We start from the raw sequence: 13,707 nt of genomic DNA, 5'->3' as shown, positions 1-13,707 counted from the left end.
ACTGATTTAAATCAATCCACCCTGGTAATTACTAGCAGTGATGAACTTGCGACGGCATTAGGGCGTGAAGGTGTCTTTCGGACTGAAGCCTGTCCCCCGAAATTACGGGTTTTCTAAAACAAACGCAACACTAGTCATGCCTTTGCTCATAAACTTCAAGCTCCCCTCAAATAAAAATTAGGAATTTCTATATATATATATATATATAAAAAACAACTAAACATTAATAAGAAAAACCCCTTCCGAAATACTTTTCTAAATTCGCCACTGATTATCAGTATAAAATGATATCCAAGGTGTATCCCAAAGATTCTTGCAGAATATACAAACGAAATGAAATGTAAACAGGGACATGAAGTTTTCGTTTTAACGATAACATCGAAAACTTGAAAAAGGTGAAGTAAACTGTATACCTGAACATATGATGGAAGGCAGTTTTTGGTGTTTCGCGAAATAAAGCGAAATTTGTACTTTTTTCAAAATAACACCGAAATGCACTGCATAAAGCGATAGATTCGCGAAATCACCATGTTGGCCGGTAATACTAATAAAATAACAAGTTTCCGTTGCAACAAATGTGATTCACAGAAGACAATCAGTCTTGTTAATTTTAGACCGGTTGGTTAGTGAAAGTTTGCCTCTGAGATTTTACTGCCGGTGTCTTCCCGTTTTACCTACGCTCATTCGAGAGGGATATTTATTGTTTGATGGAATCTTTGAGCAAATTTTTCTAGCAGGGCAGTTGGAGGGCATAACAGTTCATCTCTCAGAATCACGGGAGTACAGACCAGCAATATAAAGTTCGAGAAACTGATCTTAAATACCTAGTCACTTGCCTTAAACTGTCCTGTGAGCCCATAACAAATAGAACGTATATCTGTTTTGAAATGGTGGCCTTTGGTACTAGTGGCACGGCACGTACTTGGCTGAAATTACAATCACGTCAGAGCTGTTGCTGACGTTGAAAAATAAACTTATTCATAAATCTTTGTTTAAAAAAAAAAATCCTCAGACATAGGGTTGCCAGATTTTGTACATGAAAAACCTACACACCAATCTCAGAGTATATATAGATCAGGTTTCCTACTCATTTGATTAGGATCACTTAATTCTGTGAGCAGTCTTTTCCAGGTTACTACTCACAATTTTCCAGTTCATTCTGCACATAGTTAACACAAATGAAGCCCTACAAGGGATGTATAAAGAATGTGAAAAGGTAATGTAAGAAGAGCTGTCTGGCGTCCCTTATTCCGAATCCTGATCTGTTTTGTTTAACAGGTCCTAAATATTGCGCCAATTACAACACACCCTCCCATTTGATTGAAGTGATACTTTTTTCTTTGTTGCGTCATCATCTGAGTCAAACACTAGCCTAAACGAAATACAAATTTAGCATTTAGCAAGAAAAAAAATACATTTACGCTAAATTCAGAACGATAAACAAAAACTTTTCTATTGTAAGACTTACGCAGGCTCTGCAAAAGTTCGGTAGAAAGGAAAATTCAGTATCAAAATTAAACTGTGTGCTTAATTGCCACTTCTTGTGCTAGAGTAAGTTGTTACTATTTTAACCTGAAAATTTTTACCAGATAAAGGAAAAATATAATCCAAAATTATTGAATATGTGCACAACATCTTTTATAATATATTGATCCACACATAGGAAAATATATGAAAGAGCTCATTTCTCAGAAGAAATTTTGACTAACAAGACGGCAGATAGAATGAAATAGACAGTTTAAATGTAGTTAAAATGCAGCGACTGAGAGCAGTTGTTGATTCAAGTTACAGTAGTGAAGCAGTTCTGCGCTTCCGAGTGAAGTATAAAATAACTAGTACTTAAAGCCCATCACAGGCAAAAATACATTCTTTTCTATTGAAAGTGATAATTCAAGAAATTATTTACATAACATATCCTCTCTCTTGGATATATTTTAAAATCCTTACTTTTCCTTTTGAAGCTAAACAATCCACAGGACGAAAAAATGAATGTAATTTCAAACTCCCTGTTGTTTGTTTAGTAAAATCAATTGGCTAAGGAAAACCGGGATAAATATGCGTCCCGAAAGCCTTTTTCGGGATAGTTAATTCTTTCATTGAAAACCGGGACGTATGGCAACCCTACTCAAGACACTAAATATCCCTCGTCGAGTGAGTGGAGGGAAAACGGGAATACCCATTTGGTCTACATCTAAGATGAGATTGAGATAATGATATATATTGCTGGAAGGTCTGTAGCGAAACGGGAATGAACCTTGCTGCCTGTGCTCTTGATGCAATATCTTTGCCAGCTTCCAACGCTGATTCTGAAAGATATTTTTCAGAATACAACTCCGTAGATACGGTAAGGAGGCACAATCTTAAAGAAGAGACTGTAAAAATATTGACAATTCTGTCCTTTAAAAAATAAGAAACATTGAAGAAACTATAAATTTGCCATTAAGTGAAAACGTGTGTTGATGATGATATGAACTGCGTTCTAAATGAGCCTATTGTGAATTGATTTTTTTGAAGTGAAAAAAATGTTGAGAAACACTATGCTATGAATTGCGTTTTAGATAAGTATATTGTGAATTGTTTGTTTTTTGTGATTTTTTTTATTTTTGTCGATATATATATAAAATAAATAAGTCCAAGTTTAGAAGGGATATCGTTCCATTTTTTTCTCAGCTGGTAAGTCCAAAGATATAATTTATTCTTTTAAATTTAAGATGTCAAAATTTAAAACTATTCGTTTAATTTTATAATTATTTTAATTAGCTTTCACAGACCACTTTATGTTTACAATATACTTGATTTTCAAAACCATTACAGAATAAGCATATAACCCCTACTTACTTGTATTAAACCGCGTTTTGGGCAAAAAATGACACCGATTTCAGGAATAAAATAAAACGAAAACTTCACATCCCTAAATATTAGTTACATCTGTACTCATAAACTTCAAGTTTCTGCCAAATAAAAATGAGACATTTTCAGAAAACAAACAATAAGAGAAATCCCTCCCAAAATACCTTTATAAATCCGCTATTGATCATTCGGAAGATTATTGCTGAAACATCGCACAGCTACAGTATAACAGAAATGTGGAAGTACGCTCTGACGGATATATCGAAAGACAGAAGTTTAACATATGTGCTAAAAACTAGGGTACTAAGCCCTAAGATATAAAAACACGGATGACTGAAAATGAAATGATCTAGAATTGCCCTCAAATACTAAGTCTTTCATGTTTACTTTAATTCATAAAACATGTGCTACATCACGATGAATTCCAGAGAAATATGGCATTTAGGTCATGAAATCTTATTTAACTATAGAGTATACTATACAGAAAAATCATGAAAATGAAAAAAAAATCCAAAATTTCCGTTTTTCTCCCAAAAAGCCATCTTTAAATGCGAAAAAATAGACTAAAAAAAACTGCTTTTTTTGCATCTCTATACCCAACATAATGTTATTTTCTAAGCGTCTGGCTACCAACTGTGTACAAATTTGTAAGATCCCTGAGAAGTTATCTACATAAATAAGAATGCATTCGACGTTATTTGTTGTATCACTACGGTACAAAACGGCTGAAAGTTTTGGAATGAAACTGAAATTAGTTAGCACTTTGCTTTCTTTTTCTTTTTTTTCTTCTTCTTCTTCGAGAAAACAGCAGAACATAATTAGAACTTGACTCGAGCAAGAATTATATCATTTTACTTTGAAAAACGCAACTAACTGGGGCAGCTTTACAGCTATGAGGTGGCCTGGCTTCTTTGCGAGAGACAATTGCCAAAAACAAATATCAAAAACAAATAGCGTCAGTAGAAACTAGTTTCGCATGCATCCCCATCTGAGCTGGGCAACGCACGAGAACACGCTCGGAGAATGCGCACGAAGAGGTGCGCGGTAGGGAAGCTGAGTATGCACGTAAAGGAATAAAAACTACAAAAAGACACCAACATCTGCTAGGTATTCACAACTAGTTGACTATCACGGATAAAATGGAGAGTACACTACCTAATATTTTTATTATCCATTGTTTACTCTCAAAGTTAAAAAAGAGTGAGCGCATACGGGTATTAGTGTACGCTCTGCCATTGACAACGGTCGAAAGTACACCTACCAAATGGCACAAACACAAATAAGTTGATTAAACCTTACGCTTCGTTTTTGAATTAATATATCTTACCGGAACAATTTCTAAAAACGGGCCGTGGTATTCTTAATCTGTACCTATTAAATACATTAAGCACTGGTAACTTATAATGAACAACAAGCGAGTGACAAAATCTCATAAACATACAGAAGAGGGACATTTGTTGTCAAGTGTTGTTAGTAATTTTAGAATAGATTCCATCAAAAAGATTTAACCTTTTTAAGATAGGGGTTTCTTAGGTGTTTTTGTTGACTTTCAGTCAAGAAGGGACAGCATCATCCCTAATTATCGTAGGACTATGGTTCGTAAGTCGTTTTGTTCAGAATAGAGTAGGCTTTCAGACAGTACCACTTACATGTTCCTATCACGTACCTGAGAGGATTTTTTTGACTTAAAAAACTTCAAAGTTTGGAGCCCCCTGAGGCCCCACCCCCCGGGTCTGCACACAAACCTGAAACAATGTTGAAAAATACTACGTAGTGTACTAATTACTTGTGACAAATTAGAATTTCCTGTCTTCAATAGTAAGGGCGGGAAAATTTTTTACCCATGTTGGGAGAGCATAAAAAAAAAAAAGCCCAAAATTTCCATAAAATGCACCCTACAAAATTTAAAAATTTCCTAACATGTTCCTAATTATCGTAGGATCATGATTCATACACTGTTCTCTTCAGAATAGAGTAGGCTTTCAGCAGTACCACCCACATGTACATCGGACGTCCCTAAGGAGGGAAATAGGGATTTTTTGTGAATCTTTTTTTTTTCTCATTTTTGGGCCCTTGGCGCGGCCCGGGGTAAACATACAGATCTGGAAATCACTTGCAAAAATAGTACTTGTGGTACTAATTACATGTGACAAATGCCAATCAGCTATCTTCAATACTAAGGGCGGGAAAAATATTTTCACATGTGGAAAAAGCGCGCAAAGGGCTCCAAATTACAGTAGTAACAAAAAGGATATTATGTAAAAAAAAAAAAAAAAAAAAAAAAAAAAAATCCGTGACACGTCCCTAATTATCGCAGAATGATGATTAATACGTCGTTTTGTTTAGATTCGAGTAGGTTTTCAGAAAGTACCATTCAGATGTCCCTATCATGTACCCGAGCGGAGCAATAATCGCGAAAGTGGGATTTTTGGTCAAGAAATATCTTTTTTTTTTTCTTTTTTTTACCCTTTAGCCCCTCTGAACTCCCTACAATGTTGACGAAGAGATCCGAAAAAATCAGATAAAAACTAAAGGGTTCACTGATTGTTTGTGTACAACTTCGGATTGTTTGTGTAGAAATTTAGGACTAAAGAGAAGCTCACCAAAAAATGTTAAAAATAGACCTCACTAAAAAAAGGAATTTGTAAAGTGATGACGTCATATCCCCTATGTTCCGACGCTCGGAAGCATATAGACCCCTCCAAGGCTTTATTCAATGCCTACTCTCTTGTAAAATAAAAAAAAAAAATTAAAAAAAAACGGAACTAAATAGCTTTCTTAGTTCTCTTTTAATCGAATTTTGAAGACACTATCATTTCGTAGTAAAAACTACGATATTTCTTAAAAGAGTTAAAACTGTCTTATTAATAATTTAGCTCTCACCGTTCTGGTTTTAGGAAGTTATATTTACAGAGTTCTCGTAAAGTGTTGTGATTACACTGAAATGACAAATAAATAATTATCAGTCTCGGACGGTTTGCACTGATTGCAGAAACATGTATTATTCCTGATATTAATACATTTAACACTTAACGCTTCTAAGGCCAACACAACTTTATGCTTCTAAAACCATTGCCTTTATACCCAGTAAACTGTTCCTGATTTTCGTTGAAAATAAATCACAAATTCGTCTTGTGGTCTTAGCTGAATCTGCGCTCTCTGCACAGCGCATCATTCACATATGAGCATGAATCTCCCTGTCATTTCTCAGATCTGTACATGTCCCTTTACAGACCCAAGTGAAGGACGCCTTGATAAAGATCTGCAAGGGGTATCATAAAGAGACGTTTTCGATTATTTTCGTTTTTCAATATCTCGCACCGTTTGCAAGATTTGAACCTACTTTCGGTTGGAGTTTCTATTTTATGTATGATCAGAGTTTTCTTTCTTGTGTGCAGTATGTAATAAGCACATATATTACACAATTATAATGTTAGTGACATATGGTGTTTATTCAGCAAAACAGTCCAAACAATAAAAATTCATCTTAGACTGGAAAAATGGTTAGCCTTTGTTGTGATATATAGTGTTTATTGGGCAAACCACTCCAAACAATAGATTCATCTCAGAATGGCGAAATGGTTATCATTTATCATTTGGCCATGAAATATACGCCGCTGTGATATACTAACACCATATACAAATGTGTCATGTTTGATTTTATAACTTGTAGGATATAATGCTTTATTTTTTAAAATTTCAATACTTCCAGTGTACCTCTAAAAATGTAATAAAGAAATAAACTTTTTTTAAAAAATATTCAATTAGAACTGCATAATCTACACAAAATTTGCAATCGATCAATGAAAACGGCATCTTTATAGAGCTTGTGGTTTCCGAAATCATTATCATCCAAAGAATTGGCTAAAAACGTATACACCTAGCACTTTAATATATAGACATTTCGCCTTCTCATAACAGGTTGGTGCGAATGAATTACTTTAACATCTGATGGAAAACTCGCCTCAGCAACAAATACAAGGATGGACTAAGGCCGCATGCCCAACGTCACAAACTCAAAACAGGTTACGAAACCCAGTTGGACGTAGAGCGTTGTCAATGTGCGCAATGGAGAAAACAACTGCGATTTTTTTTTTTTTTTTATTTATTTATTTATTTATTTAACGAATTCAAGATAGAAGATTTTGCACAGCAAGCAGGGAAAATCATCAATGACGCATTTGGGCCAGGAACGGCGAATTCGCAGATGGTTTGTCAATTTCGTTCCGGTGATGCAGCAGCGTACAATAAGCCTGTGGACACCAACTAACATTCTGTTCGATTGAGTCCCTCAAAAACACAGTGAAACCGGACCTACAGAAAAGTCCATGCCGCTGCAGACGAATTAAGCATAGACCAAACCACTTATCGTTTGGCGTCTCCTTTGCAATCGGTGAGATAAAAAAGTTGGGCTCACAGGTGCCACCAGATTTGACATCGGCCAATATGGATCGCCGTCCTGGCAACGAATCAGTGATTTTTTTTCAACGGAATATCGTCTCAGATGAAAAATAGGTTTATTTACGAAAATCACTGAGCGTAATAATAATAATAATAACAGTTTGTTGAAGCGATGTTAAATTACCGAAAGTGGTACACAAGTATTATAAATGTATACCTGGTGCTATGATCAGGTGTAATTAATTAATACTATGGAATATTTCTAAAGCAATAATGAGTAAGTTGAAACACCTCCGATAACGAAAACTATGGACGGACGAGGGGAAGGACAAGAAAAGGAAGAAAATACCTAAAAGACAACAGATAAAATCCCTAAGAAATTGTTTGGATGATAACATTATGCCAAAAGGACTGCGGTGTGAAGAAGAGAATAATGCATCAATCAGTGAAATATAAGGAACTTGATTAAGAAAGCAGAGAAACAGCTTATGTAAAGGATAATGTGTCTGATGAAGGCGATGATACATTGCCTAAACTGTTAACAACTATTATTAATATCATCTGGTACTGCGGTCAGTTTTGATTTAGTAATACTGTGGAATATTTCCAAAGTTATATCAAAATTATGAAATTAAAAGTAAAATTACATATAAACTAACACAATTTTCATACTAGCTGCCACATCGTTAATAATGTTGCATACAACTGTTGTACCATATACAGTTTGTATACAAACTTCAAACTGCATAGATTAACCCTCCATAGCACGCGTGGTCAATTGTAACATCAAGTCACGCACGCGGAGTCTCACTCCGCAAATTGCGCATGTATATTTTACAGCACAAACTCTTTTAACAGTTCTAAGAAAACTTTACATTTCTCTATGCGCAGAGTGTGACTCCGCGGCGCGTGCAACGGTGGGTTAAGAATCTAAGTGGATGTTACGACTAAACTTTATAAACAGTCTCCCTTGTGCACTGGTCTCCAAAACTTAGCTACTTACGACTGTCAACTTTAAAACTGCATGCTTATTATACAAGAATTGCTTCCCAATCCACCGGAGACAATGCACGCCTGAGCAAGCGATGCAATAGAATCGAGGTCGATATTTGAAATGGACGTAACTTGATCTAACTCCCCATGCACATTAAAGCTGTGCTCATTAATACCATAATCACTGTATCTATGACACAACAAAACCTAATCACAACATAATATACTCATTTTCAACCGAAACCTATTTCGTGCTTTACCTGTAAGGCATTGTGGTGTAAAAATCAAATACCTGATTCATTCACTTGAGCTCAGCTTCCCTGTTTACCAACATTGCCATGTACGATTTACTGTACGGATTCACAGTGCAAATTTACTGTACGATTCACATATTTATAAAATTTACAGAAGGAATTTGTAATATTTTACAATAGGAGAGTGCAAATAATGAAAATATGTTGTGTTCTTATCTGTGAGATACGTATGTGCATAAAAATACATTAATGCAAATCAACTTGTTACGCATGTATTCACCAATAAGGTAAGTGACGTACGGACAATTTCTAAAACTAAAAGTAAATTAGTAATAATATTGTAATAGACCAGTATGTGAATAATCGAAGTATGTTGTGTTTTTATGTCCGAGACGGATTATGTACAAATACCTAGAAATACATAAATCGAATGTAGTATGTTCGACACGCATTCTCCTTCATGTAGCCAATCACCACAATGTATAATATAAAGGAAAAAGATTCAGGATGCACGAAAGTGAGTAGTTAAGAGAAGCGGAACCATTGAAGTATTTACGTAGTACGCATACACTTAACGAGTAGTTATCGTCAATGCTAGAATTGTGAGTAATGGCGGTAATGTGTGATACTGTACATATATATAAGTGTATATTAAGAAGGAAATTAGAACTTCCAGATACTGGGAAAAGTAAAATGTTAGGGTCTCTGAAATTATACGATAAAGTTAAAAAAAAAAAAAAAAATGTAAATTAATACAGGACAATGTTACGTGCGACGAATGTAACAAGCAAATTAAAAAAAAAAAAACGACATGAGATTGTTTAACATGGAGATGTGGAAAAGTTTCATGTGAAACAAGAAGGAAGTGGATTGTGAAACGAAGGCTAACAATATGTGAAATACTGGTTCTCACATATGAATTGCTTAAAAATACAAATTCGAAAAGGCTACAGGAGGAATATGACATCACTGGGAAAACTATAGTTGACTGGAAGCAATGCATGCAAGAAGTAATAGTCCAACACGTTACACAGAATAGTAGGAAGGTAGGAATATCATAGAACAGTGGCAAAAGGAAATAAAATGTGGGCCGTATTGTGGATGAGCAGTGGGTATTTGGTGGTCAGGAAAAATAAAGTGGAATTCTTTTTTGATACCAGGGCCAGACAGAAAGGAAGAAACCTACTGACATTAATACAACAGTGGATAGAACCGGGAACCACGACCGCAAGTAATGATTGCCGGGCAAGTTATAGAAACCTCTCTGCCAAAGGATACCAGCGTTTGTCGGTGAATCATAGTCTGAATTTTACAGACAGCGTAAGTGGTGCTCATACAAATACTACAGAACGGACATGGAGATCAGTCAAAGAAAGTCTTCCAAGATATAACAGACAGAAGGAATTCATAAACTACCTTGTTCATACATTCATGGAAGACGCTCCGGCACGAGGGGAAGACGTATTTCTGAAGTTCTTACAAATTGTCAGCACGAAAGTTACTTTTAATGAAGGGGCAATCAATCACATATCTATATATCGTGAAAACAGTGGTTTTCCACAATTCTCGTCTAGGCATATACCCACCATTTCTGACACGCCTGCTCCAAAGTAAGCACCCAGGGGCTGCCCCCATCTGTAGCGCTACTGTCTTAACTTGGTTTAGATAGTAATCGTGCCTTATAGTAGCCATCTATCACAAGTTGGTGATTTTGCATAACACCAAAACAACTGAATCTGTATCGGGGAATGTAAGTACACAGTTCAAAAATGACTGCTGAAGATAGAATACGTGAATTCAGAGAGAAAGAAGTATATATCTCATGAATCTATATATGGATCCATACAATCAATCTACACGAAAATTACTGGTTACCTGAGGTAACATCCTGGTTTATAACAGAAGCAGGGGAAACATTTAGCAGAAGGGGTCCAGAATTACGTAAAGATACAAATTGTAGGGGAAAAATGGAATATGCAAGTAATTAGACCTAACATAACCTAACCAAATATAACCTAAACTAACCTGAACTAACACAATACAATTGGAAATAAGCGAAATTCTATCTTTTTTAAAAAAAAAAAAAAAAATTATACTGGACCCCGACACTAATATAATTTAACATAAACTGAGGGTTGCGTGGTGTATCGCTGGACCAATTTTCAATTGGAGAATTTATTTAAGTTTGTGAGAAAGAATCAAAGGTAAGGGGAATAATAAAAGTTAAGAAAGTGGTTGTTTTTGATGTTGTAAGCGACACTGTATATGCAGGCGGACGGACTAGCTATTTTGCGGAGAAGTGCACTTGTTTCAATATATGAATCCATAGATTGTAAAAGGTACAGAAAAATTCGGGCGAGTTTTTAATTTGCACATTTCAAGTCAAGAACAGAACCCAACCAAACCCTGCGGGGCTTCTAACCCGTTCCTACAACTACTCCTACTATTATTTATACTATGGATTCGTATAGTAATACTGCATGCCTAATGTAACGTAATTTAACGTAAATTCATGCAATCGGATCTCGTTCCCATTTTTTTTCGATTTTCAAATTGGTCAAATTGGCAATACAGGACTAACGCCTAAACTAACCTAACCTAATGTGAACAGAAATTACCGGAATTGTAACTTAAAAAAAAAAAAATAGCTGGGCCCCTTTTGCTAAACATTGTCCCAATATTCAATTAACAATCCGAACAAGATAAATTATTTTCACAATTATAATCCGAGTTCAATATCCTCTATTTAGGTGACATGAAATTCAATCCCCCCCCCCCAAAAAAAAAACTTTCGAACGTCTTGATTACCATTACAATTCTCAGGGACTTGTATCCATTTACATCTAACGTATAGTCAACCATCTACTCTCAAATCGTGAGTTTTTAAGTATTTCTGTATCTGCAGGGCACATAAAAGGATATAACATACTAAACTTTAAGATAATACCATTCCATGAGATTAATAATAATTCTGTTATTCTAGCATTAACTCGTTATCAATACTAATACATGTTTTGATTACTTACTTGCATTAGATGACCGCTTCGGAGTTCTCTTTTCTGATGGCTCAAATAAATATTCATCTGGATCATGACCCTCCTCCTTTAAAGCCTGAAACAAAATAAATTTTATTTACCTTAAGCATAAACAACTAATCATTTTTTCAGTTATCGTTCGATACAAACTTTTAACTTAAGCTTGTAAGCCTAATAACTTACCTTCTGCAATCTCTCAATTAAAACAGCCTTTACTCCCGTTTTATCAAGATTACGCTTTTCAAGCTCAGCACGTAGGTCTACAACCCTCATATCAGCGATTTTTCTTCCGACAGTATCATTTTCGGACGCCATTTTCACATCCACAGCTTGGGACTGGGACGAGTCATCCACATCCATGTCACAGTTTACTGTCAACATAAGCATCAAAACAATCGAGCATCATTCCCTTAAAAACTCACAGAGTAGAAATCATTAAATTGCTTAGGGCCCCATACCGGAACGCAATGCTACTAAAAATAACCGTGAAGTTTGCGAATATATGTGTAATTGACTTTTACATATTTTGTGTTGCATTACACGTAGCAATTTTTGCGAGAACTTATATAGAATTAAGTCATATCCCATACAATTGGCTCACGGGCGTCATTTAGGGGGGATGGGAGGGGCATTTGTCCCCCCTGAGTTTGAGGTGTATATAGATTTTATCAATAGAATAGTAGTAAATCAATGAGAAACGCGAAAATTTACTAATATCAAGACGTCTTTCCTCCCAAGCAAAATCTGAAATGACGCTCCTGAATATGCTCATTAAAGATTATTCTCACAACCAATAGTAGCTACCGACGATTTTCTTTTAAAAATGACAAAAACAACATTGTTAATATAAATATTTTATTAATAACCTGATATATGACGTAAATCACTTGTTCTGAAAATTCCACAAGGGATAGTTTATTCTTCAGGGTGAGTTCTTTCGGATGATTTTCTAAAAACTACCTACTCATTTCATAATGCCATTACGTATTTACTGTACAAAAAGATAGTTTACTCTTAGAGTGTTTTTTTTTTTTTTTTTAATATATTCTAAGTTACGACTCATGGGCCTTTATACATAGTCATCCTGACGCCTGATGGTGCCATATTTAAGAGTTCGAGTAACATATATTTGCTGCAGTAATCAAGCTTTAAGTATGATGTTAATCGTACGTCAAAACGACTCTGAGTAAAGCGGATTCTATTTTGTTGATGGGTAAGTGCGGTTTTACTAAATAGATCCATAAATCGTAAAATGTACAGAAAATTTTCTGCAAGTCTTTAATTTGCCCATTTCATGTCGAGAAGAGAACCAAACCAACACCTGCGGGGATTCCTAACTCATTCCCACTACTATTACAACCGCTGTTAATAATCCTCCTCCACTACTACTTATACTATGGATCCGTATAGTAAAACTGCACGGGGTAGTTTATTTTTGGGAGTGGTATTTTGGAGTTTTCCGTAAACACCTCATAGTTCTGCTGTATTTTACTGCACAATGATATGATTTAGTTCAAGAAATTTTAGATTCTTCTTAAAGAAGAAGAAATGAAAAGGAAGAAGAAAGAAAGAGAAAAAATTAAAAGGAAAATAAGGATAATTAGATGACAGAATGTATCCAGCCAAAAAAGTAAACTTTTAATTGGGTCCGTGTGCAGCTGGAAAGTGAAAGTGAAAGCCACACAAGTGTTACTTTTTAATGAAGGGGAGGAGCCTAATTAAAAGTTGATCTCCGAAGAGTATGTAAGTGATTACCAACTCCCAAGCAGCCAGAAGGAGTATAAGTATGATGAAGACACAGTTATCGTGTTGAAACTGTTACGTGATAGTGTTTTTTACATATTATCACATAGCCTTGCTCAGTGTGTTATTGTGTATTAGTACAAAATGGCAACAAGGCCTGATAGAATAGTTATAGGACATTTTCCGGAACTCAGGAGAAAAATTGACAAGTGGAAGAATAGTAGGAGGAAGGACATCAAAAAAGAAGAACAACTTAAATTTCTTAGAATCTGCTTGCAAGAAGAAGTGACCCCCGAAGGATTAAGAGTCAATAAGAAATGGGTAGATTGCAGGACCACTAGATGGAGAAAGGCACTCAAGAAAATGGAGAAGAAATTAATTTGGAACGAGATAAGAAGGAAGAAGAGGGAAATAAACAACATAAAGGAAAG

General features: G+C 35.3%; 1 protein-coding gene across 3 annotated transcripts in view; it reads right to left on the bottom strand.

Moving 5' to 3' along the window:
- Positions 1 to 11,908, bottom strand: part of LOC145668323 (uncharacterized) — a 152,983-nt gene extending 141,075 nt beyond the window's left edge. For all 3 annotated transcript variants that reach the window (XM_081736057.1, XM_081736059.1, XM_081736058.1), the window contains exons 1-2: positions 11,717 to 11,908; positions 11,525 to 11,609 (exon numbers count right to left, since the gene is read on the bottom strand). In XM_081736057.1, coding sequence (XP_081592183.1) covers positions 11,525 to 11,609; positions 11,717 to 11,893 — 262 coding nt within the window. In that variant the 5' untranslated portion in view covers positions 11,894 to 11,908. The remainder of the gene's footprint in view (positions 1 to 11,524; positions 11,610 to 11,716) is intronic.
- Between the last annotated feature and the right edge of the window lie 1,799 nt (positions 11,909 to 13,707).

This window comes from Thermobia domestica, chromosome 13, assembly GCF_964235325.1.
Source record: "Thermobia domestica chromosome 13, izTheDome1.hap1.1, whole genome shotgun sequence".
NCBI lineage: Eukaryota > Metazoa > Arthropoda > Insecta > Zygentoma > Lepismatidae > Thermobia > Thermobia domestica.
Note: the sequence above shows the minus strand (reverse complement) of the source record. Positions and strands in the feature narration are given on the sequence as shown.